The 21,346-nt window shown below is 47.2% G+C and overlaps 1 protein-coding gene across 1 annotated transcript in view; it reads right to left on the reverse strand.

Annotated features, from left to right (window-relative positions):
* Positions 1-5,348: 5,348 nt before the first annotated feature.
* Positions 5,349-21,346, reverse strand: part of LOC105083131 (isthmin-1) — a 68,695-nt gene continuing 52,697 nt past the window's right edge. Inside the window, exons 4-6 of the mRNA XM_074347890.1 lie at positions 15,121-15,264; positions 12,283-12,372; positions 5,349-7,060 (exon numbers count right to left, since the gene is read on the reverse strand). Coding sequence (XP_074203991.1) covers positions 6,543-7,060; positions 12,283-12,372; positions 15,121-15,264 — 752 coding nt within the window. The 3' untranslated portion in view covers positions 5,349-6,542. The remainder of the gene's footprint in view (positions 7,061-12,282; positions 12,373-15,120; positions 15,265-21,346) is intronic.

A 21,346-nucleotide genomic window follows, 5' to 3' on the forward strand; every position in this document is an offset into this window, starting at 1 on the left:
AAAGGTTAAAAACAAACAAACAAAACCCCCAAAACACAACCAAGTGGGGACTAGAGCGGAGGTTACAGTTAAAGTGAAACTACACGTCTAGTGATATAAAAATTTTAAATGGTGCCCCTTAAGATCTGCTACCTTTCCCTCTCCATAAGGAATTAGAAGTGTACTTCATTTAGACTGTTTCCTTCCATGGCAAATAAACCTAACATTTAGCCATGACCTTTGTGAAAATAAACTTAGGAACTTGCCTAGAAAAAAGAATTCCCTTTTCTTTTTTAAAAGTCAGGCTTGAAATTTTTTAAATCCTTTGAGTCATATTCTCGAAGCAATTGGCTGATTAGTTCAAGGAATGTTACTTTCCCAGTTCAAACATGACATTTTGAAAATCATCCATGAATTACACACCTTGAGAATGAAAGGCTTTTCTGTGACATTTAAAAGCTTTTTTTTTTTTCATCTTAAGGACAATCATTGAATATCTATAAGGGCACATTTATCACCCCCAGAACAGATAGAAAATTAACAATGTCATAAAACTCTTACCCAGCTTTGCTTTTGCAGCTGTGTCTCAACCCAGTCCCCCTGCCAATTCCCCTGCTGCTAAAATGGTTAACAATGTTTCTATATTTGCCATTACAGGCAAGGCAATGGTCTTTGTATGTTGACTTTTCAAATCTCTACATGGAGATCTGGGAAAAAAAAGAAAAGGAAAGAAAAAGGTCTGTATCTAAGCTTTGTTCTTCTGGTTCAACAAAGAGTTGCTAGTCCAATAAATTTGTTCCTGAAAAGTCTTACCTTCCGATTCTGGAAAACAGCCCCTCTTCTCTTAATCCCATAGAGTAAACCAGAGCTAAGCCTCAGAAAAGCAACCAACTGTAAGCTTTCTGCCTTAATTTACACTACTGTATTCAGGGTCTGTGGACATAGAAGTATGTTTCTGTATATACCCACCCAGTAATTACTGAGGCAAGCCTTTAATTTGTCTGAAATCGTGCAGGCATAATGGTGACAACCCACACATTTTTCCATCGGAAATTGTAAATGGATGACAAAGAAAGAACCCTGGCCCCTCCCCTCCCCACATACACTTCCTGGGAAGCCTTTTCATGACTCTTTGTCCATCAGGCTAGAATCAATGCTCATGGGGTGTCGATCTCAGTCACTCAGGCGGTTAGAGAGAGCAGCGCTACTCAAAGTGTGGTCCTTGGAGCAGGACTGGTCTCAGTCAGTAAGGAGATGAAGTCAAAAATTAAGAAAAGGTGTTCACAAATATTTAGAGGTATTTGGCAAAATCATTTTCTGCCTATTGAATCTAATCATAAAAACTGGGGCTTTATTTTTAATTTGGAAAAACTAAATGGTATTGAAATCTCAGAGAGCTTCTATCTCTGGCCAGAATGAGACTGAATTTTCTTTTCTGGAAGAGCTGTAACCAACACAAAACCTCATCTCACATGAGCGTGATGGCAATTAAATTATTACAAACTTGTATTTGAATAATGAGGTAAATATTAGAACATGAAATGATGTCTTGATTGGGGACCCCCCCGGAAGCAGATCTAGACAGAAGGAACCAAGCAAGTAGCTTATTTGGGAGATGATTCCAGTAGGGAAGTGGGGGAGATAGACAGCAAGGGAAGGAGGCCAATAAGTAGTGTGCTAGCAAGCAGGCTACCACCGTGGTGACTGGAGCTCAGGCCCACTGGGAGCTCCAGGCGTGGTATAAAATATGCTCAGAATTGCCCCACTCGAGGGATGCGGGAGATGGGTTATTCATCCATGAAGTTCCTGTTGTGTCTCCTGGGGACTCTTCACTCCCTGGCACTTCATCCTGCACTGTGCGAGCTGAGGGCCCTAGCAGCTAAAGTAACGCCATCAGGTGACTGATGTAGGAGTGGCCAACTGAAATTTGGGCTGCTCTGCACAGATACAAAAGTTGCCAAGGGATCCAAAGTGTGAGACATCCAAAGCACCTATCTGCCACTGAGTAGACAGGACAGGTGGTCTCATCCCTACTTACAGACAATAAACTGAGGACTGGTTGGGCACCATGGTGCAATGTGGAAGGAGGTGAATGGGGTGGAAGGCTCTTCCCCTTGGGTCACTAACTTTAGGCCCATCTAGAACCCCTTCCACCAGCTTTCTTTCCTGCCTACGTGTAATGAGTTAGCTGGTGGTCTGCCAGTGTGGCAGAGACAGACTGGGTACTCACACAGCCCACCTCTGCCGCCTGGGCCCCCAGCTGGGCTCCATTTCCCAGTTTCCCCTGTAGATGGGTGTGGCAGGAAGCAGCTGTGCTCCCCCGCACCCACTACCCAGGTCTTGCCACAGACTCTCCCTGCTCTTTACTCCTTCGGCAGCCTGGCACAGAGGTGCCCCCCAAGGCGTCCTAGAGAGTCATGCCTTGAAGACAGAAGGAGCCTGGGTCCTTGGGTCATCGCTGAGAAGAGACCACTTGACCAGAAACACACCCTTTAGATGTTGTTGTGTTAAGCCATTGTGATTTTGAAGACTATCTATTACAGAAACTAGCACTACTCTAAATAATGCAACATACACGCGTGAGCAAATAATTTATTTTTCCTTACACAATTTACTATTATTTCAGATTATGCGTTTATTTATCAGCTGTCTCCCATCCACCGGAAAAACTTGGATTTGGACACTGCTGTATCTCTGGCATCTAGAACAATGCCTGGTAACTAGTACGTGCTCAATAAATATGACTCCAGTGACTCAACACCAGTGCCCAATCTTTACTGCACGTGGTCCTACTGGGCGGGCCCTGTGCTGGGAACTTCATATCTTTTAACTTATTTCGTTCTCAAAACAACTGCATGAAGAAACTGGAATCAGAGGCTGATTAACTAATCCAATGGTACTCACCAGGCAAGGGAAGGAGCCAGGCTTGGAATCCAGGCAGTCTGACTCAGTCTTCAAACTCTTCAGCCCTCTGTCTGTTGCCTGATGACATCTGCCAGGTACAGGATTAGGTGCTGGGATGTAGGAAAGCACAAGACATGGCATCTGCCCCCGAGGTCTACCCAACAGGCAACAGTTGGCACGGGGCTTGGGTGTAGTGGGGGAAGCAGACCAGTCTCTGTTCTTATCTGTGGGGCGGTCTGTCTTCTAGAAATGTCAGGCTCTGCTAGTCACCCAACCTGAGCAAGGGTTCGGATACAGGATTAAAATCCTCTTATGGGATATGAGAGAACTGAGCACAGTTAGGAAAAGAGTAGGAAGAGTAGGGGATGAGGTCAAGAACATGGGCTTGGTGATCAGACAGAAAGGGCTTAGTCACTTACCGAGCCTTCTGGCCTCGGGCAAGTTAGAGGGCCTCGCTGGGCTTCTTTTTCTCTGTACAATGGATATGATCAGCCTGCCTCGCAGGGTAAAGTGATCAGCACAGGGTGCAAGGTGTGTGCTCAGAAAAGGGTGGCTGGTATTGTACCTATTCCTTGACCCTTGATCCCTGGTCTTAGGTTGGGGAACTCTACCCTCTGGCCACTAAGCTACAAAGATGGAAAGGCTCAGAGGCTAATCATGGCGGATGCTTGAATGGGGTGAAGAGGAAGCCCAGGTCTTCGGGCCCTCGTCCTTGACCTTCCACGTGCGGCCGCTAGAGGGCCTTGGCTTCTCTGCCGCTATTGCCTTGCTCAGACTTGGCACCCGAGAGCCCCAGGGGATTCCTAGAGAAAGGGTTTTCTTTCCAAGGAGAGGCAAAAGAGCGAAGCATTCGATGAGAGGCGTTTGTAGAGCAGCTGCTGAGGGGACATATTTGCAGGTGCTACAGATGAGGGGCAGACAGACTCCCCCGCTGTGGGCAAAGATGGTCCTTGAGCAACTGATATCTTTCCATGAAGGAATTACCCAGGGTTACCCTGGGGCTGGCCTGGGGCCCTGCAGTGAATGAGATCCATCTGGATAGAGGCAGATCATAGTTCAGAAAATTTCCAGAGGGGTGGCACTTCTGGATGACAGATGGGACACTAGCAGTGTTCTCAGTAGGCCAAGAGCCCAGGAGCTCCCCCTGGCTCCCAGTTCACCCCGCCTTCCAACTCTCTGTTCATGATGTCAGTAAGGTCTGAAATGAAGAGGCAAAAACAGCCCACTGGAAACATGGCTCATATCAGTCACTCTCACTGTAGTAGGAAAGAGCTTTAATTTGCCATGCTAAATCCTTAACAGAAACACCTTAGATGTGGCTCCATAACTCGTCATTCTTCTCTATCTGGTTCATCAGGCTAAACACCACAGTTTTCAGAAAACACCAAGCTCTCGCCCAGTTTCTAAACATCACAGTTTTCATAAAACACCAAGCTCTCGCCCAGTTTCTTGCCTTTGTCAGTACTGTTTTCTTACTTCAAATGCATCTACTTCCCCTCCCTCTTCTCTGCTTTGTGAAATACCACTCCTCTGTTAGAGCCAATGGGTACTTCCCTGATTCCTGCCTCTCTCTTCCCAGAGTACTTTCCACTTGCCCTTCATAGAACGCTTATCAGAGGGGGTTCCTGCTGCACGTGTTCGTCTCTCCTCGTCTCTAAAATGAGCTTCTCATGTGATTTCACCTCCAGCTCGGCTCGAATACATGTCCTGACAGGGTCCTCACCCTCCCAAAGGCAATGCATTCCACTGCAACCAACCTTCTGCAAAAATGGTCTTCCTGTTTTAGGAACCAAATCTGCTTCCCTGATATATGGAACTATTGGTTTTCTCCTTTGCCTAAAATTCCTTCAGATGTGAGTAAGTAATTCTATAATTAGAAATAGATCTTAAATATAAATATCCTGAGAGTGGGCAATACGTGGAGAACCCATTCTAACGTGTAAATGACTGATAAGAGCTTGTCTATAAAAACAAGATTTTATTAAGAGAACCTAAGGGTAGGATCAGGAATATGAAAGGCACCAGGAATGTAAGGACGTCACCCACTTGATATTGTCAAAGGAGCACTGGGCTAGGAAGTGAAGGATGGGCCCAATGTGATTTATTTTTTCTGAGCTTTGGTTTTCTCATCTGGAAAAGGAATAATTTGCCTGATGAGGAGTTCTACTTACTACTGTAATTGCAAAGTTTTGTCTGGAAATGGTCCCACTCACCTGGGCTGTCTTAAGCCTTTGCTTTGGGTGGGCAAAAAGTCACATGATGTCAATGAGCTTCAGCCTCCTGGGGGCTGGGTTGATGTTTTTGCTGCCAAAGATGCTATGAGTTGCACCACCCACCATCATGTCAGTCAATGAGCCTTTTATTCCTACGTGGTTTCAACCTTCTTCTCCTCTGCCTTAAAGTCCTGCTTTACCAGGGCTATTTACAGAATTTGTATCATAAATATTTGCAGGTAACACATTAACTGCAGGTAACACATTTTATTATGATTTTATTATATAATCTCTTTTCCTGGAGTTTTGCAAGTAAGGACTGCATAAGAACCAACTCTTTATTTATCCTAAGTTCCACCCTACAGAACCAGGTCATATTATAACTGCTTGATGCACAAGACTCAGCGACTCAATAAATACTTTACAAAAATAATGTAGTTTTTTTTCCTTTCTTAAAACATAAAAAATTAGAAATTTCTAGACTTGAGGTCTCCTTTTCTTTTTTATATTTATTTATTGGGCATATATTGGTCGAGAAAAATATTAAGATGGTATTAAAATAAAATAGGTGAAATGAGGTTTATGTTCTTTTCCTATCTGTTCTGCTTTTTTTCTTTGGAAAAGTGCTAACTCCTTATTTTTACATCTGGCCTTCCTGCAGCCTTCTGAACCGATTAAGGCATGAGCAGAAATTCTGCCATTCTGGGTCCTTTTAGTAGAATCATAGCATTGTGCTAATATCGGCTTTTATTTTAAAGCCTATTTAAAACCAGGCCTCAGATTTGCTTCCAAAATGCCCATTTGCCCCCCAGTTTCTACCCAGTCTGAGGCAAGGGCATTTTGGAAGCTGAGACTCCAGCAAGGTACCTCATGACTAAATAACCTTTGGTTTAAGGTGGGCGTTTTCTTGTTTTGATATATTTCCATTGATTTATTTATTTTTTAAAGGAGTCATCACTAGAAAATTCTCTTTCTCTTCCACCTCCCTAAGCCTCCTTCTGAATTCTCTTGGAAGTGATTAAATAATTTCACGACTGACAACTCCAGAGAAAAGGTTAGGCATAAGTCACATTCACATTAAATAAGTTATATATAAAAACTGCTTATCACGTTTACAACTTCAGTTTCTTTCACCTTTTGCGTCCCTTGGAAACACTGGATCCGGGGTGTGACTTGAATCCTGCCCGCTATGGCTTCCAGGGTCCTCTTCCCGCTTCCTTGTCCCCATCCTCCTTGTGGACATCACCCCTAGGAAGAGCTCCAGGGAGGTCTGTAGGCACTGAAGACCGCAATGGTGGCTTCAGATGGCAGTCACGGGGCCTGGAGCACACCCCTAGTGTAATTTACACAGATACTCACGTGGCATATACACACATACACGTATGCAGGTGAGATGGCCTCTGGGCCAGGAGGCAGATCAGTGCAGTGCATTCTGGTAGCATCTTCTTAATACTCCCTGGCCTCTTGGAACTGCTTGATGTAGTCTTCATCCGAGGGGCTCTCCGTGCACTTCTGTCCGTTGTTGGGAGGCCGGGCCTCGTTGTACCTGCTCCAGTCGCCCTTGCAGATAATCCAGGGCAGGATGTCCACTTTGTAGTGGAGCTCCGCCGAGAACTCGGTGCTGATGAGGTTGGGCGTGCCCGCCCCTTTGCCCCTGGTGATGAGCTGCATGTTGTCACCATAGCAGCAGTGCTGGGCGGCCAGCGTGGTGCTCTCCAGGGACAGCATAGAGCGAATGCAGTAGCGGGCGGTAGGCTTGTAGATCTCCAGCTTCTCCTTGGGCCCGCTGGCATCCCTCCAGCGGAAGTCCTTGCGCTTGATGCGGTCGAAGATGTCGGCCGTGCTGTAGGCCACCTCGGTGGGGTAGGAGCAGGGGCAGCTGGGCAGGTCATTGATCACCTTGTGCATGTACTTCTTTAAGAACTCACTCTTGCAGCTCATCCACCGCTCACAGCTGTCCGTGTCTGAAACAGGCCACAGAGAATCCTCATCACATGCCAGACTGGCCGCGGGATGGCTCTGCAGTAAACCGCCCCCTTTCCGGAGTTAAGCCCTGCAGCCCCTGGAGCCCCCAGGCCATAGCTGAACACCCTCACATTCCTTGAACTTGGGAACTTCTTTGTTCACAAGGTTCTCTGATCCACCAACTCCTTAATTTACAGTATGAAAAATGTTCAGATACATAGAAAAGTAGAGAGAATATACTTACACAATGCTTACCAAGATACCATCACCTAGACTTAACCAATCATGTTTCCTTCATTAAAAAACTTTTGGGAACATATATGATATTATTACCCCTAAATTTTAGTAGGCATCTGCATAAAAAGGAGGATAATCAAACCATATTTTCTATGGTTTCCTAGATAACCATAACCTTATTATCACTCGTAACAAAATTAACAATTCAGAGGGCTATTCTGAATCTTCTCTCTACATCAGTGATAAGCGGTAGAAAATGCCTCAAAGGAATATTTGTAGGACTAGGTTTTATTTCTGCCACTCACTGACTAGTTAAACTAGGCTAGTGGCCTAACCTCTTAACCTTAGGCAGGAAACAGTAACAATCATTACATGCAAATTCCTGTGATAAAATGCCTTAAAGAGGTAAAGCTGGTGGCCCCAGCTTTTAGTGAATTTAACACTGACCTGTAGGCTTCAAGCCAGAACCAGCCCCCAGAAGTGTCTGTGTTCAGCCTTTACAGTATTAAAAAAGATTGGATTAATTGCCAACATTTAAGAATCAGGTGATTCTAGTTATGAATGTAGATTCCTAGTTTCATTTGGAAAACCAAAAGAGATGTTTATGCTGGTCCTGCAATGCTCCATGGGAACAAGTGGCCCTGCGAGCAGGCGACCAGTGACCACTTCTTTGTCGAGGCAGGAGTTCCCCAGTTCACGACCATCCCTGCCTGACCCCTTCACTCACGGGTGTTCGCTCTTGGTCCCTTAGTCATCTGAGTCCACACCTCTGGGCTAGTGCATGTCTCAGCTTGTGCTTTCCCAGACCCTGAGACAAAGATGCCATGAAAATGGTCTCTGGGAGGTGATTCCGGGAAACACCAGCAGGGAGCAGGGAGCACGGAGGAGGGACAGGGAAGGGAGGGCAGCAATATAGGGTGTGGCTCAAAAAAGTAACCACTGCACAAAACTGGAGCTTCTTCCTACTAGAGAACATTTCAGTTACCCCGTCAGTGACAGGCTGGAACTTTACCCCGTGATCCTGGGATACAAACAAGGTCAAGGATTCCCCGCACCCTGCGCATCCTGGAAAAGCACTTACTGTTCTTCCTGTGACTCTCTGAGTCACAGAGGCCCCTTGTTTACTGTGACAAAGCCAGACACAGACCCTCCAAATTCCCTTTCTTTGCCTCATAAATGATTAGCTAAACTGCTTGTCCCCACTAATCAGTCAGAACAAAATGCATCTCAACCAAACTTTAGTTAATGCTCTCCTCTTCTTTCAAGTCCCGGAACTTTGGCCTCCCAGCCTGAGCTAGCATACAGACTCTCCTTAAGGGTCCCTCCTAGAAAACAGGCTGGCCTCAGGGGAAAACTTTCTCTGCTGTATTATCTGCCCTCGCCTCCCGTTCATCCTACATCCCCACACCTGGTTCTTTCTAGCCTGAGTCACCCCTCAATAAAGGAAAGCACTTTTGCCTAACCCTTGAGATGTTTGTGGGCCTAGAGTCCCTCTCTTGCAAATAGCCCCCTCCCCTCTTGCAACAATCCTTTGAATACTCTTTGCAGAAAGATTTGTTTTTGATTTGGCAGGGATCTGGGCATTCTCCCCCAGCTCCCACGCATCACGGATAGGGGGCTGCTCCTGGACTTCCAGCCGACCATGCATTCGTGGGCTGGTGTGCTCTGGGGGCCAGAAGAAGTTCTCTGGCAAAGAACCACAGGGGCCGCTGGGGTGTGGGCACCTGTGCGGGCAGCGCAGTGAGCTCAGTCAGCTGCCGTGGCTGAGATGAGGGATATACAGGGAAGCCACCCATGGTGGAATGTGGGGTGCATTAAGGGTGCGTCAAAGCAGAGTCCCAAGAGGGTTACAAAGTGTCATTTCTATCAGTGCAAGTCAGGGAGTGCTTCAAGGAGCGTGTGACCCCGGGCTGGTTCTGAGGCTTGGCTGGGCTGCATGGTTGCCCCCAGGTGTCCGACTCTGAGCTCCTGCAAGGAACCCTGCGGCACTTTGCTGACTGGCAGCCTCTGTGTCTGCGTCAGTGTTCACATCAAAGTCATGGCTGCTCTTGGTTGCTGACTGAGTGTGGTGGGGGTGCTTGCCCAGCTAGGGACTAGCAGCCTTTGCTGAGGGTGCCCCGTTGGCATGGCCAAGACTTTCTCAAGCTGCCCTGATGTCCTTGCCTCCCAGTCGTCTTTCCTTCCCTCCTCCCTTTGCAGGGGTCAAGTTTGCCCCTTGGTCTGAAAGCCCTCCCTGCCTGCTCCTCTGCCTTCCCCCTGTACCCTCCTGAGTGCCTCCCCAGGGAGTCTCCTGAATGTCCAATCCCATCTCAGAGGGCTGGAGCTGACAGACTACAGGAGCAGAGATGGGGGCAAGGGGGGCCACCCAGATTAGTGTTAATTGTGCAAACCAGGGTTTGTGGGGTTGTCTAGGAGTAGGGGACATGTTCACTTTCCCTGGAGCAGAGGATATGGGGAAGGGAGGCGGTTGGTGTCAGATCATTGGGGTCTTCAGTACAGTGTAGGCTTGTTCAGAGGGCACTAGGGAACCACGGAAGGTCTTTGAGTGATAGTGTTCAGTAGGAAGATATACTCAGTGCTGATGTCAATTGAAAGAGTCCAGTTGAGGTGCTCTGGGAGGGAACAGCAGGTGAGATCAGAAGCAGTCAGATAGTTAGGGCTGCCAGGCCTCGGTGGGCTTAGAGGTGAAGGGGAGAAGGTATCAGAAGGTCTCTCCAGCTCTGACCCAGGGGCCTGGGAGGCGGGTGGTGTCATGAGTAAAAATCAAGTGGTCAGAACCGGGGGAGCAGCATGGAGTGGGGCTCCGGTTTTCCTTGAGTGAAATGAGGAAGAGAGAGATGGGAGCACTTCTCAGGAGTTGAGAAGGGCCTGGCCTAAGATAAAATGTATGGGATCTTGTGCAAGATGGCCTGGGATCGAATCAACTCATGTGTCTAGCAGCCCTGTGACCTTGAGCAAGGAATTCGACCTTGCTATGCTTCAGTTTTCTCATCTGTAAATTGGGGATTAAAATAGTGCCTTTTTCAAAAAATGTGATGAGGATTAAACCAGAGGGAAGGCAGCGAGTGCACAGAACAGGGTGCCCCCAGCGGGGATCTGCTGAGGCTCTGAGTTCTAGGATTCCACCCCTAGAGCCCCTGACTGAGCAGCTGCTAAGAGAACGGAGGTTCCACCCTGGGACGTGTGTGTCTGTGAAGCCAGTGGGGGTCCCCCTCAGAGGGCAGGGTGTTCAGAAAGAAAATTCAGTGAGACCCCAGAAAATAGCTTTGTATTTTTCCTCCAGGGTAGAAGGCCATCATACTTCATGTACCTACGAGACGTATATCTTTTGACTTATTTTTCTCAGACTACATGGAGTGTACAGTGTGACTATTCTAAATGCTTTACAAGTATGAACTCATTTAACTCTACAACAGATCTAGGAGGTAGGCACCATTACCATGTCCCATTTTATAAATCAGAAAACTGAGGCCATAGTAGGTTAAGAAACTTGACTTTGTGCTAGTTAAGCTTTTCTCATCTCTGCTAGGCATCTTCTATCTGTCTTTCTAGATCCCCATTCCATATTCTTCCTTGCCCTGGAAGGTTGCCCAGTGTGGACTGGATCAGTGGGCTCTCTGCACCCTGACTTCTAATTGGGGTGAGTCCATGGGAGAAACTGGTCAGAGACCAGAGGGAGGGAGGCAGGAGCAAGGTCAGGGTATAGTCCCCTAGGCTCCTCCCTCACTGTTACAGGTTGGCTGCATCCTTCTGACAGCCAAAGTGCTGTCAGGTAGCCCTCCCCTGTGGTTCTGGTAACCACTCCTTCTCCTGGGCCCTCCAGGCCAGGAGGTGATAAGGGCTCTCCACTGTTGCCAGCCCCAGGGGTCTGTTTGATCCCTTCTTGGTCTCCATCCACCTGCTCATACCTTTGCAAACGGACCCTCATCAAATGCTCCTCTGCTACCTGATTTGAGTGTGTGCCACATTTGTTCCTGCCCAGAACCAGATTGATCCACCATCCTGTCTCCTCCCTGTGTGTCCTTAGCTGCCACTGGACCCCTGGCCACAGGAAAGGACAAGCAGCTGCCTGAGATACAGGGAGGCCTAAGAAGCTCTTTTCCCCAAAAGACTGTCTTGCTACTTCACCATTGTATGGAAAATTCCCACTTTTAATCTTTAATTTTTTTTTTTTTTTTGATCAAATGCATTGTGTTTGGAGAAGGCTCCTGCTGAAACAGTTTGGTTCTGTGTGAGGCCTGAGGTGGGAGCCCCTGGGCAATTGAATTTCCAAACCCACTCCAATTTGGCTGAGGAGGGCAGAAGTGAAGAAGCTAAGGATGAATTTTGGGGGTGGCAAAAAGAAATGGGGCAGAGGACATCTCACCTTTCTGCAAAGCAGAATTACACCCAGAAGTACGCTATTTTGAAAAAGCGAGCCTTCCCCTGGCGCCTGAGGGGGCACTTGCTCCATGTTTGTTGCACTCGCTCTAGCATTTTCTAGCAGATGAGTAGCAGGGTGCACCAATGATTTACAAAAAAATTCAGTGGTCGGGGGCAAGCATCATGTTGAAAAAAATCCCCTTTCTCCTCTTCCCTCCCCCCCGCCCCGCCCCTCTGATGGAAAACTGACATCACCATTCCTTGATTTCACTGGGGACCCTTGGGGAGGGCTATGGGAAGAGAGGCCATGAGGCTTGAGGCCCTTACTCTGGATGGGTCCCATGCTAGGGGGAGGGCAGTCCCTGCCAGCTTACTGTGGACACTGTGTCCCTGGCAGGGTGGACACAATACAGCTGTTGGGTTCTGTCTGGCACAGGAGGCCTGGGACAGCTCTCTCTTGCTTGGGGTATATTTGGTGAGGAAGAAATATGCTGAGAGAATTGGACCCCATAAGAGGAAAATGGAACATTTAGATGGATCCAAGGATGGCATTGCAAAGGTGAAAGGCATCTCTAAAACACTAAGTCAATATCTGGATGAAAAAGAAAGAAATTCTTCTTACCAACTTCGAAGAGCTTGGTGGCATTAAACTCTTCACTTCCCGCAAGCAGACTCACTTCAGTGGCAGCTGTCCTGAAGGTGTCTTCAATTCCTAAACAGACAGGACTCATTTTTCCCTGGTTCTATGGAAACAGTCACCGCCCCCCACCCTCAAGACTGGCAAATAAAGAAAAAACAAATACACCTGAACAAAGCCTTTTTTGTATTCATCGCTACTCATGGGCAGAAACTGGCCAACAGAGGAAACAGTAAAAAGCAGGTAGTAGAGCAGAAAATATATTAACCCCCCAGATACCATTTGCAGCATGAAATCAGATCCAAACGTGCCTGAATGAGTTCCTAAGGAATGTATTCCCTGGGCTCAGGAATGGGGTTCTGGGCACTGGGGGACACACGTCAGGATGGCTGGCTGTCTGCTGGTGTCAGGGTAGAAACCAAATCAGAGGCTGTGGACCACAGTGATAACTTGCCATGTGGCCAATACCAGTCTTGAGGACTGATTCACTGGGTTCAAATCATTACTAGCAGGGTGACCTTGGGCAAGCCACAGGACCCTGGTGTGATTCAGTTTTCACATCCATGCATGGGGAGAACCAAATGGTCCACCATACAGTGTTGAATGAATTGGATGGGTCATGTGTAAAGAAAGCCCTGTGAGTAGGAAGTGGTAAGTGAGAGTGACAGTTTCCCCTTGAATATTTCTGTAGCTCATTTTGAGGAGGCAGCAGTCCTTAGCTGAAACCTGATGGCTCATATTCTAGGACTTTTGGCACTGCTGATGATGCTCCAGAGGAAAGAAGCTGGGGTGGTCATTACTCACTCGGAGACAGTAAACCTAGCTTGCCTCCAACTTCCTGGCTCCCTCCCCTCCCCAGACTATCTACCCCACTCCATCCCATCCAGGCTTCCTTTGCAAACAGGGATCCTATGTAAGTAGAGGCAGCCAGGAGAGGAAGCAGCAGTAGAACATAGACTCTTTGTTGGAGAACCTTGGCTGTCCTGCTAGGCATGACTTGATTTCCTTTAACAGGCTCTCTCTGATTTTACATGAGGCCCCTAGAACTTATGTGTATGGTCGGCCTAGGGGACCGTGTGATCCCTTTTACAGTGTGATCACTGCCAGGCCAGGGAGATGGCCTGCCTCCTGGATCTTTCCAGCGAGGCTGAGAATCAATCAACCAGAAGAAGAAAGAGATCCTGTAAGAGGAGATCCTTCTTGCTCAAGGGAGCCCTGAAAAGCTGGCAGAGTCAGAACAGAGAGGCAGAAAGGATGGACGAAAGGCAAGGTCAGATGAGAAGAAAATGGATGAACAGGACTGCTGGCCACACTGCGGGGAGAAAACCAGAAGGAAACATTCAAAATGGCTGCAGAGAAGATATCCCCTGACAAGACCTCTTGGTCCACTGCTTTTGGGTCTAGGCACCAGCTAAGCTGCCGAGCCCCGACACTGAGTGCTATCTGGGTCCAGCTTCACTAGGATGAGCCCAGGAAAGATCAGGAAAAGCATCCTGATCGTCCCACTTTTGGAAATCCATCTGCATGGCCGACCGGGGCCACAACAGCCTCTTCTCGCCTGTCAGCCCCATTTTCTACACACACCCCTTTGCTGTCACACACATGCCCAACTCCATCCTCTCTCAGCTCAGAAATCCCTTTGCTTTTGGACTTCATTTTCTGTTCTAAGTCTCAGTCTTACGGTTTGAGAACAGAGTTTCTAGGAGTCAAAACAGGATGTCTAGGGTGCGGGGAGCAAATGTTCCATCTCTGAAATTTCTTTCAGAGGAAGCCATTTGAAATGTGGGATTTCTTGGAAGAGCCCAAGATGGCATTTCAGGCTGGTACTCCACCTGGCCATGGGGAACATGTGGTAAGTGGAAAACTACAGACCAGGAGATGGTAAACTTTTTTGGGGGAAAGTAAGGGACAGAAAGTAAATATTTTAGGCTCTGGGGGTCACATGGGGTCTTGCTTGCATATTCTTTCTCCTCCTTTTCCTCTTTTCCCCCCTCCTTTGCTTCCTCCTCTTTCTTCTCCACAACCCTTTAGAAAGTGTGGGCCAGATAGAAACAGGCTGTGGTTTGATAACGCAGCAGTCACAACTACTTTTTAACCCAATATGGCCTCTCACCAAGTTTGCAATTAGTTACTTTTTAAAAACATTGATGATGCAGTGTAAAGTGATAATCAATGGCCAAGTTGCCCCAATTTGCTCCCCTGGGAGCCTTCAGCAACTCTCAGGCATTACCAATAGGACGAACACATGGTTTTTCTCTAGATGGCTGTTAATCCTCTGCTCCTGGCTTCCTTGCAAGACCATGAATATCTGTCTTTATGTGTCTTTTTAAGGTACAACCAATCCCACATCAAAGGCCCAAATTAGCCAGAGTCCCTCCTTTAAATTAAGTACATGGTGGCATTGTCTTCTAGGTCATGGTTACTGTAATTGTGCATAGGACTCAGAAAATCCATCTTTTCAGCCACTAAGCTGATTACTTGTGTCTTATTGTCCCTGTTGGTCAGAATTCTTATTAGAAAAATGGTTGTCCTGTAAAAAGTCAATTTGTAAAAGTTTTTAAATATAAATTAAAAGCTTCCACAGGCTCACAGATATGGAGAACAAACTAGTTGTTTACCAGTGGGGAGAGCGGGGAGGGGCAGTGTAGGGTCGGGAAGAGAAAGATATAAACTACTGGGTGTAAGACAGAGATGTACTGTACAACATGGGGACTCTAGCCAGTATTTTGTAATAACTGTAAATAATCTTTAAAAATTGTATAAAAAATAAAATAAAATAAAGCTTCCCCTTGAACATGGAGCCACATCCTGGGGTAAACCCACCTGGGCAGTTTGGATGGTCACAGGTCCTAGATTCTGTTGCAGTACATGCATAGCCACAGGACCTGGTTCGTTTCTGGTTGCCGTTCCCACAGGTGACACTGCAAACAGACCAGAGACTCCAGTCGCCCTCACCATCTGTGGAATCTGGAAGGGAGCCAGGGAGATGGTCACCAGCCTCGCCCAGAGTCCCCATGTCCTCCCTTCGAGCTGCCTGCCAACCATCCGCATCCATTGCTCCACTGTTGGAGAGGCCAGAGACCAGCTGGAGTCAAAGGGTTTATGACTCCAGGGTTCATTTTCAGGATTAGCTTCATGGAGAAAGGGACTCTGTCTGAGGTTTTGGGCATGTGGCCATGCCCTGACCCCTAGAAGCTGCCCAGTAAGTGCTTGTTGAGAAGGCATACATTTGCAGAGTATGGGCCATGGAATAATATGGTAGGGATTTTCCAAAATGACCATCATCACTTCCTTTACATGCAGAGAGAGGAGCTGTCTGGAGGGTCACCCATACACCATACATGGGAGTGAAGCCTTCCTGGATCTTCCAGCCACTTCCCAGTGGACAGCTGAGCGCAGCTGATGCCATTGGCAGTAGAGGAACTGTCCACTGGGGCCCTGTCTGAACTCCTGAGCCACAGAATCATGAGAAAGAATACACTGCTGTTGTTTTGGTCATCGAGTTTGGGGGTGGTTATGCAGCAGTAGATAACTGACACACGGTGGAAGCTAGACATGGTCCTTGGAGGTCATCACTCAGCATCTATCCAACAAATACCTACTGGGCCCCTATTATGTGTCAGGCACAATTCTGGGTATGTGAGATGTATCATTAAATAAAACTTTCAAAGATTTCTGCCCTATAGAATTCATATTTTAGTGAAAAGGGTCAGACAATAATCAATAAACACAAAAAATGAGTAAATTTTGCAGTATCTCAGAAGTCAGTAAGTGGAATGGGAAAAAGAGAAGGAGACCAAGTTAGGGGGCCTGGGTGCGTGAGAGATGCTGGTAGATTACTGAGACGGAATTTGCCTTTTTAAAGGTAAGGAAACCAAGTCCTGAAGTGGTTGGGTGATCCACTCAAGGCCATCAGGGTGAGAGCAAGAACATTTGGGCTCACGTGCCAAGTTCCTGATCTCTAAAGCATGACTCTTCCTGAGCACCTTCACTCTGAAATACCTTTTCCTGCTTTCTCCAAATCTTCCTCCAGCCTTGGATCCTCTGCCAGTGCCAAGCACGGAGCCCCAGACATGTTCCAGCAGGGAAGGGGTCCACTCCATCCATAACAGTTCACAGAGATTGTTACTACGAAGGCCTGGCAAGAATGTAGTCCACACGTGTTTCTGCCTGAACCGCGGGCCCTGTGCCTACCTCCCAGGTTGCTGTTTGCCTGATGCTCGCTCTGCACGCTGCTTAGGCAAACATCGGGCCGTTGGTTCTCCTCGGCCCACTATACACAGTCTGTGGTGGGGGTTCCTGGTTGAGTCCTCTTCCCTAACCCAAAGTGAAGAGTTTGCTCACACCTCACCTGCCCCCAGGACCTCATTCATTTCTCTTCCCTCCCCAAAAGGAATTTTTCCAAACTTTATTTCCTTCCAAGAAATGGTTTTCCAACCTCACGGCCAAGATGTTTGAAACTATTGCCTCATGTGAGGGGATAGGTCTGCTTCCCCCCATCAGCTGCCTTCATCTCTGCCACCTCCCACCTGGGCATCAGTGCAGTGAAACTGGAGGGACCACTGAGGAGGTGGGCCTTGGCTGCTCCAAGACCGCTCGGTAAACTCCCCAGAACACAAGGTATGTACCTGGAACAATCACAAGGTGGCGCTCTTATCAGCAGGCGTATCCAGATGTAGCGGGTTATACGCACATATGAACACCCCCCCGGGGCCAGAGTTTCTTAAAAAGAACAGCCACCACAGCAAAACATCACCAGTAAAGATCATACTGTCCTTAGACTCATAGAAAGGGGGTGGTGGGTCAGTTATAAAAAGCTTATTAAATCATATAAGTCCATGTCACCTGTATGGTGAAGACATGATCCAATGATGCCAAGAGGTCTCCCGCTGGCCTCAACCATCTAGAAATCTCTGGCAATCTTTTCCCCAGTTATAGTAAAATGGATAGCTAGTTTTGGGAAATATCCCCCAAATTCAAGATTTTAGCATTAAACACACCACGGGACCTATACTGGAATCTCTGCCTGAGGTAATTTCTCATTTTGGGTTCTTGGATCTAAATTACTGAACGTTAGTCCTGTGTCAGATTGTGTGAAAACTGACTTCCGTAACTCTTCCCCCAAACCCTCCCCTGGGTCGGTACCCTTTCACACCGACCCCAGTCCGGGCCACATGTCTTGCTTTGGACAATGGGGAAAGAGCAAACATGATGCAACCACGGGCTGAAAGCGTGCTTGTGCATTAGGGCGGCCTTCTTGTGGCAGTGAACTCCTCTACTACCAAGCGAAGAGTCCAGGCTAGCATCCTGGAGGGCGAGGGATGGGGGAGAGAGGGCCAGCCATCTCAGCAGCCCCTGCTGTCCATCTGGGACCCCATCACTGTGAACGAAGCCATGCTAAACCACACACCTCAGCCCAGCCAGCCCGGAGCAGCATGGTCCAGACAACCTGCAGACTCTTCTCTCACAAACACATTTGAACTTTTAAGCCACTCAGTTTCGGGGGTGGTTTCTTACGCAGAAAAAGCTATTACAAATACACCATAAAAATCCTCCCTATAACAGGCTCCCTCGACGGCTGGTGGACTTGGAGCTTTCATCAGTGGCTTTCTCTCTGTCTTTGTTTTAAATGCTCACAAAGCCATTTATTTTCCAAACACTTTTTTTTATCCTGGTCCCCCCAAGTTAGGCACAGAACGTGTATACAGCCAGGTGCCTAATCATTTCTACTGGGCTAGCAACAAAGAGCAATGACGTCTTGGAGAAAAGTGGGCATGTCTGCCCACTGCTCTGAAGCATCTACAGTATACAGCCCCAGAGGAATGCCACAGCCAAACCTCCTCGTGGGGGCTTCTATTTGTTTCATGTGTTCAAAGGACAGAAAGGGAATTTCTGACTGGAGGACAAAGATTTCAGGGTGGGCTTCTTCCTGCGGTAATGAAACTGGGGCACATTGCTCAGAGCAGAAGATGAGTGTGAGCAGCAATAATTACAAAGATGACAACAAAGACAGTAGAACACTGTCCCTGCAAACATTTGTATGGTGCTTTGACAGTCCCTGTGAGGGAAGAGAACACTCCCCAGTGCAGTGGGCTGAGAGCTGGGTTTCAAGGACGTCACTTGAAATTTTAAAGTGGTCATTATATACTTTCAGGGCACTTGAGTTCTGTGGGCCGGGTATAGTGTTTGGGTAACTGACGTGACTTGGGTCTTGGCTTGGCCACTGGTTAGTCTCCACCACCAATTCTAAATGATAGTGGCTTCTACTTATTGAGGGCACACTGGAACCAACCGCTCTGTCCAAACACACGGCTTTAACTCCTATAATAATCCTGCAAAGTTGGTAGAAACTTTCTCCTTTTGTGGATGAGGAAACCAAGGCTCAGAGAGCTTAAGACACTTGCCTAAGGTCACACAGCTCAAACTTGGCAGAGTAGAGATCGACCTGAGACCTGCCTGCTTGTGCCATATCTTATTCTATATCCTGGTGTTCTAGCAGCTTTGATTCTTGTCCAAGCAGCCCTTCCTTAAGATACTCACTTATATGGCCATCAATACAAAGAAAAACCCTTGCAAAAAATCATGGTGGAATCTTCTATTAAAATAGGACCCTGATCAGTCAGAGAATTGCAAAGAACTGAGTCCCCACCCCGAATACACTAAGCAGTGCCCATCTGATTTCATTATACAGGGTATTCAGAACAACTTGGGGGATGGTGTACTACTATTTGACAGAAAAATATTTATGCGGACTCTTTCTTTTCTCTGGGTGGTACCATCAGTATCTCAGACACATACAGTTCAGAGCTGAGCTGACTCACGGTCACATAATGCGCTTCTACGATCGCAAGTTAGGTCTAACTAGCTCCTATTTTGTGTTTCATAATTTATTCTAAAGATGCTGTTCTAGTCTATGTCACCTAGGATTTTTGGCAATTCTCTTTGGTCTCAGACATTTAAATTTATTAAAAATCTTACCTTTGAAAATCTGATCTCAGTATCTCCCACAAAGACCAGTTCCTGTGGCAAGTTTAGCTGGTCTCAGACAGGTGGGCAAGTCCTTGTACTTGAGCTCCTTTGCCTCTGCATGGACCTCACCTTCCTGGGCTGTATTTTCTCTCCTTGTATCCTCCACAGTGTACTATTTTTTATTTTACTCGACATAGAGATAAATGCTTAGAAATTTCTCTGTATGTTCTTGTGGGTTTAAATGAAAGAGGACTCAACTCATCTGATGCTGTAAGGAACTCAGAGATCTCAAGTCCCTTGTCAGCCTGATGGAGAAGCAGTAATCAATCACTCATCCATTTTGCAAATGCTACTGAGCTCAAAGTGTGGTCCGAGGGCCAACAGCGTCAGCTTCACCAAGGCTGCACATCTTTCCTACATCTACTGTATCAGAAGCTGCTTTCACCAACATCCTCCAAGTGATCTGTGTGCACATGAAATTCTGAAAAGCACTGCTTTAGAGGTATCATAAGGGCCAAGATTTTTTATATAAAGTAGTAATCCTGATATCCAGCCTAACAATGGAGATGTTACTAAGGGAGACTCCAATACCATAAAAGATGGGCGTTTCTCCAACAGCCTAGTGATGCTGGAAAGTTCAGGTGCAGGGTGCCCTCCAGGAACTTCAGGTCTAGAAAGGTGAGGTGAAGGTGGCAGAGGCAGCCACTGTAACTGGTCCAGGAGAAGCAAATTCTACCCTCAAGGTGGAAATGGAGGGGGTATTTTTAATATTCATAAATTTGGCGGAATATTTTCTTCAAAAGCTTTAGATGAAAAAGTTGTTTCTAAGTGGTGGTCTTCAAACTGCAGTGAGCATTCGAATCCCCAGATGACCATGGTTGAAAAAAGGAAGAAACGAGGAAGAAACATTCCTGGATATTCTGATTCAGTAGAAGGACAACAGTGGCTCTGAACCTGTGCCACACACTGGAGTCACCGATGGAGCCTTAAAAACACTGATGCCTGGGTCCCACCCCCAGGGATCCCAAGTTAATTGATCTCGAGAGAAGTCCAGGCATTGGGATTTTTAAAAAAATTGTGCAGGTGAGTATGAGCAACCTTACTGAGAAACACTGGTGCACTGGGCATCACTATTTCAGATCAGAGGCCCCTGGAGTGCTTGCTCAAAGGTAGATTTGGAGGACCCTTCTCAGAGTGGCTGAGAGTGGGGCCTGAAAATTTGCATTTTTATCATAGTCTCAGGTGATGCTGATCAGCTGGCGTGGGGACCGCACCTTGAGAACTGCTCGTATATAGGGAAGGGGCTGGGGCCCAGGATGGGTGTTAAATTTTAACATGCACCCAGAGATTCTGATGTCGAGGGTCTGAGCTCCACTCAGAGAAACGCTGTTCCGTGTGGGCTGGGCAGCCCAGTTAAGCTGCAGTCCTGTGCAGCGTCGGGCTGGTCTCCAGCTCTTGTCCAACAGTTCAGTTCAGCACTGGACTTTTCCTTCCAATCCTATTTTCCAATCTAACTGTCACTTTTTAGATCCACTCTACTGCCCGAACAGATACGCTTTCCCCGCCCCACCCCCCAACAGAGGCAGAATAACATAGTGGTGAAGAGGTTAAGAGGTCAGGCTCTTGACCCAGACCGTCTGAGATGAATCCTAGATCTTGGCCCTTGAGACCAAAGTTGCTGACCTTCTCCAGGCTTTAGTTTCCCCATCTGTGAAATAGGGTACCTGCCTCAGGGAGCTGATTAAATGGGCCAATATATGAGAGGTGCTGTGAAGACGGACTATGCATGGCAAGTTCTATATAAAGGTTGGCTACTGTTCCCAATCCTTCCTCTTGGAAAATAAATCGGACTTCTTCCGGGAAAGGGGAAGGTTTCACGACCCTCCTGGTTGGATGGGGTATGGGAACTCTCTTTCTACCCCCATAGCATTTGATGCGTACCTCTGCCATGGCACTTTTTTGCTCTCTCAGTTAACTTTTCTCTTTTGTCCATAGGTAGGTGAGATGCCTTTTAGGGAAGAATCGTGTCTTACTCATTTTTGGCTTTCCAGCACCTAGCGTAGTGATGGATATAAGATGT

This window comes from Camelus bactrianus, chromosome 19, assembly GCF_048773025.1.
Source record: "Camelus bactrianus isolate YW-2024 breed Bactrian camel chromosome 19, ASM4877302v1, whole genome shotgun sequence".
NCBI lineage: Eukaryota > Metazoa > Chordata > Mammalia > Artiodactyla > Camelidae > Camelus > Camelus bactrianus.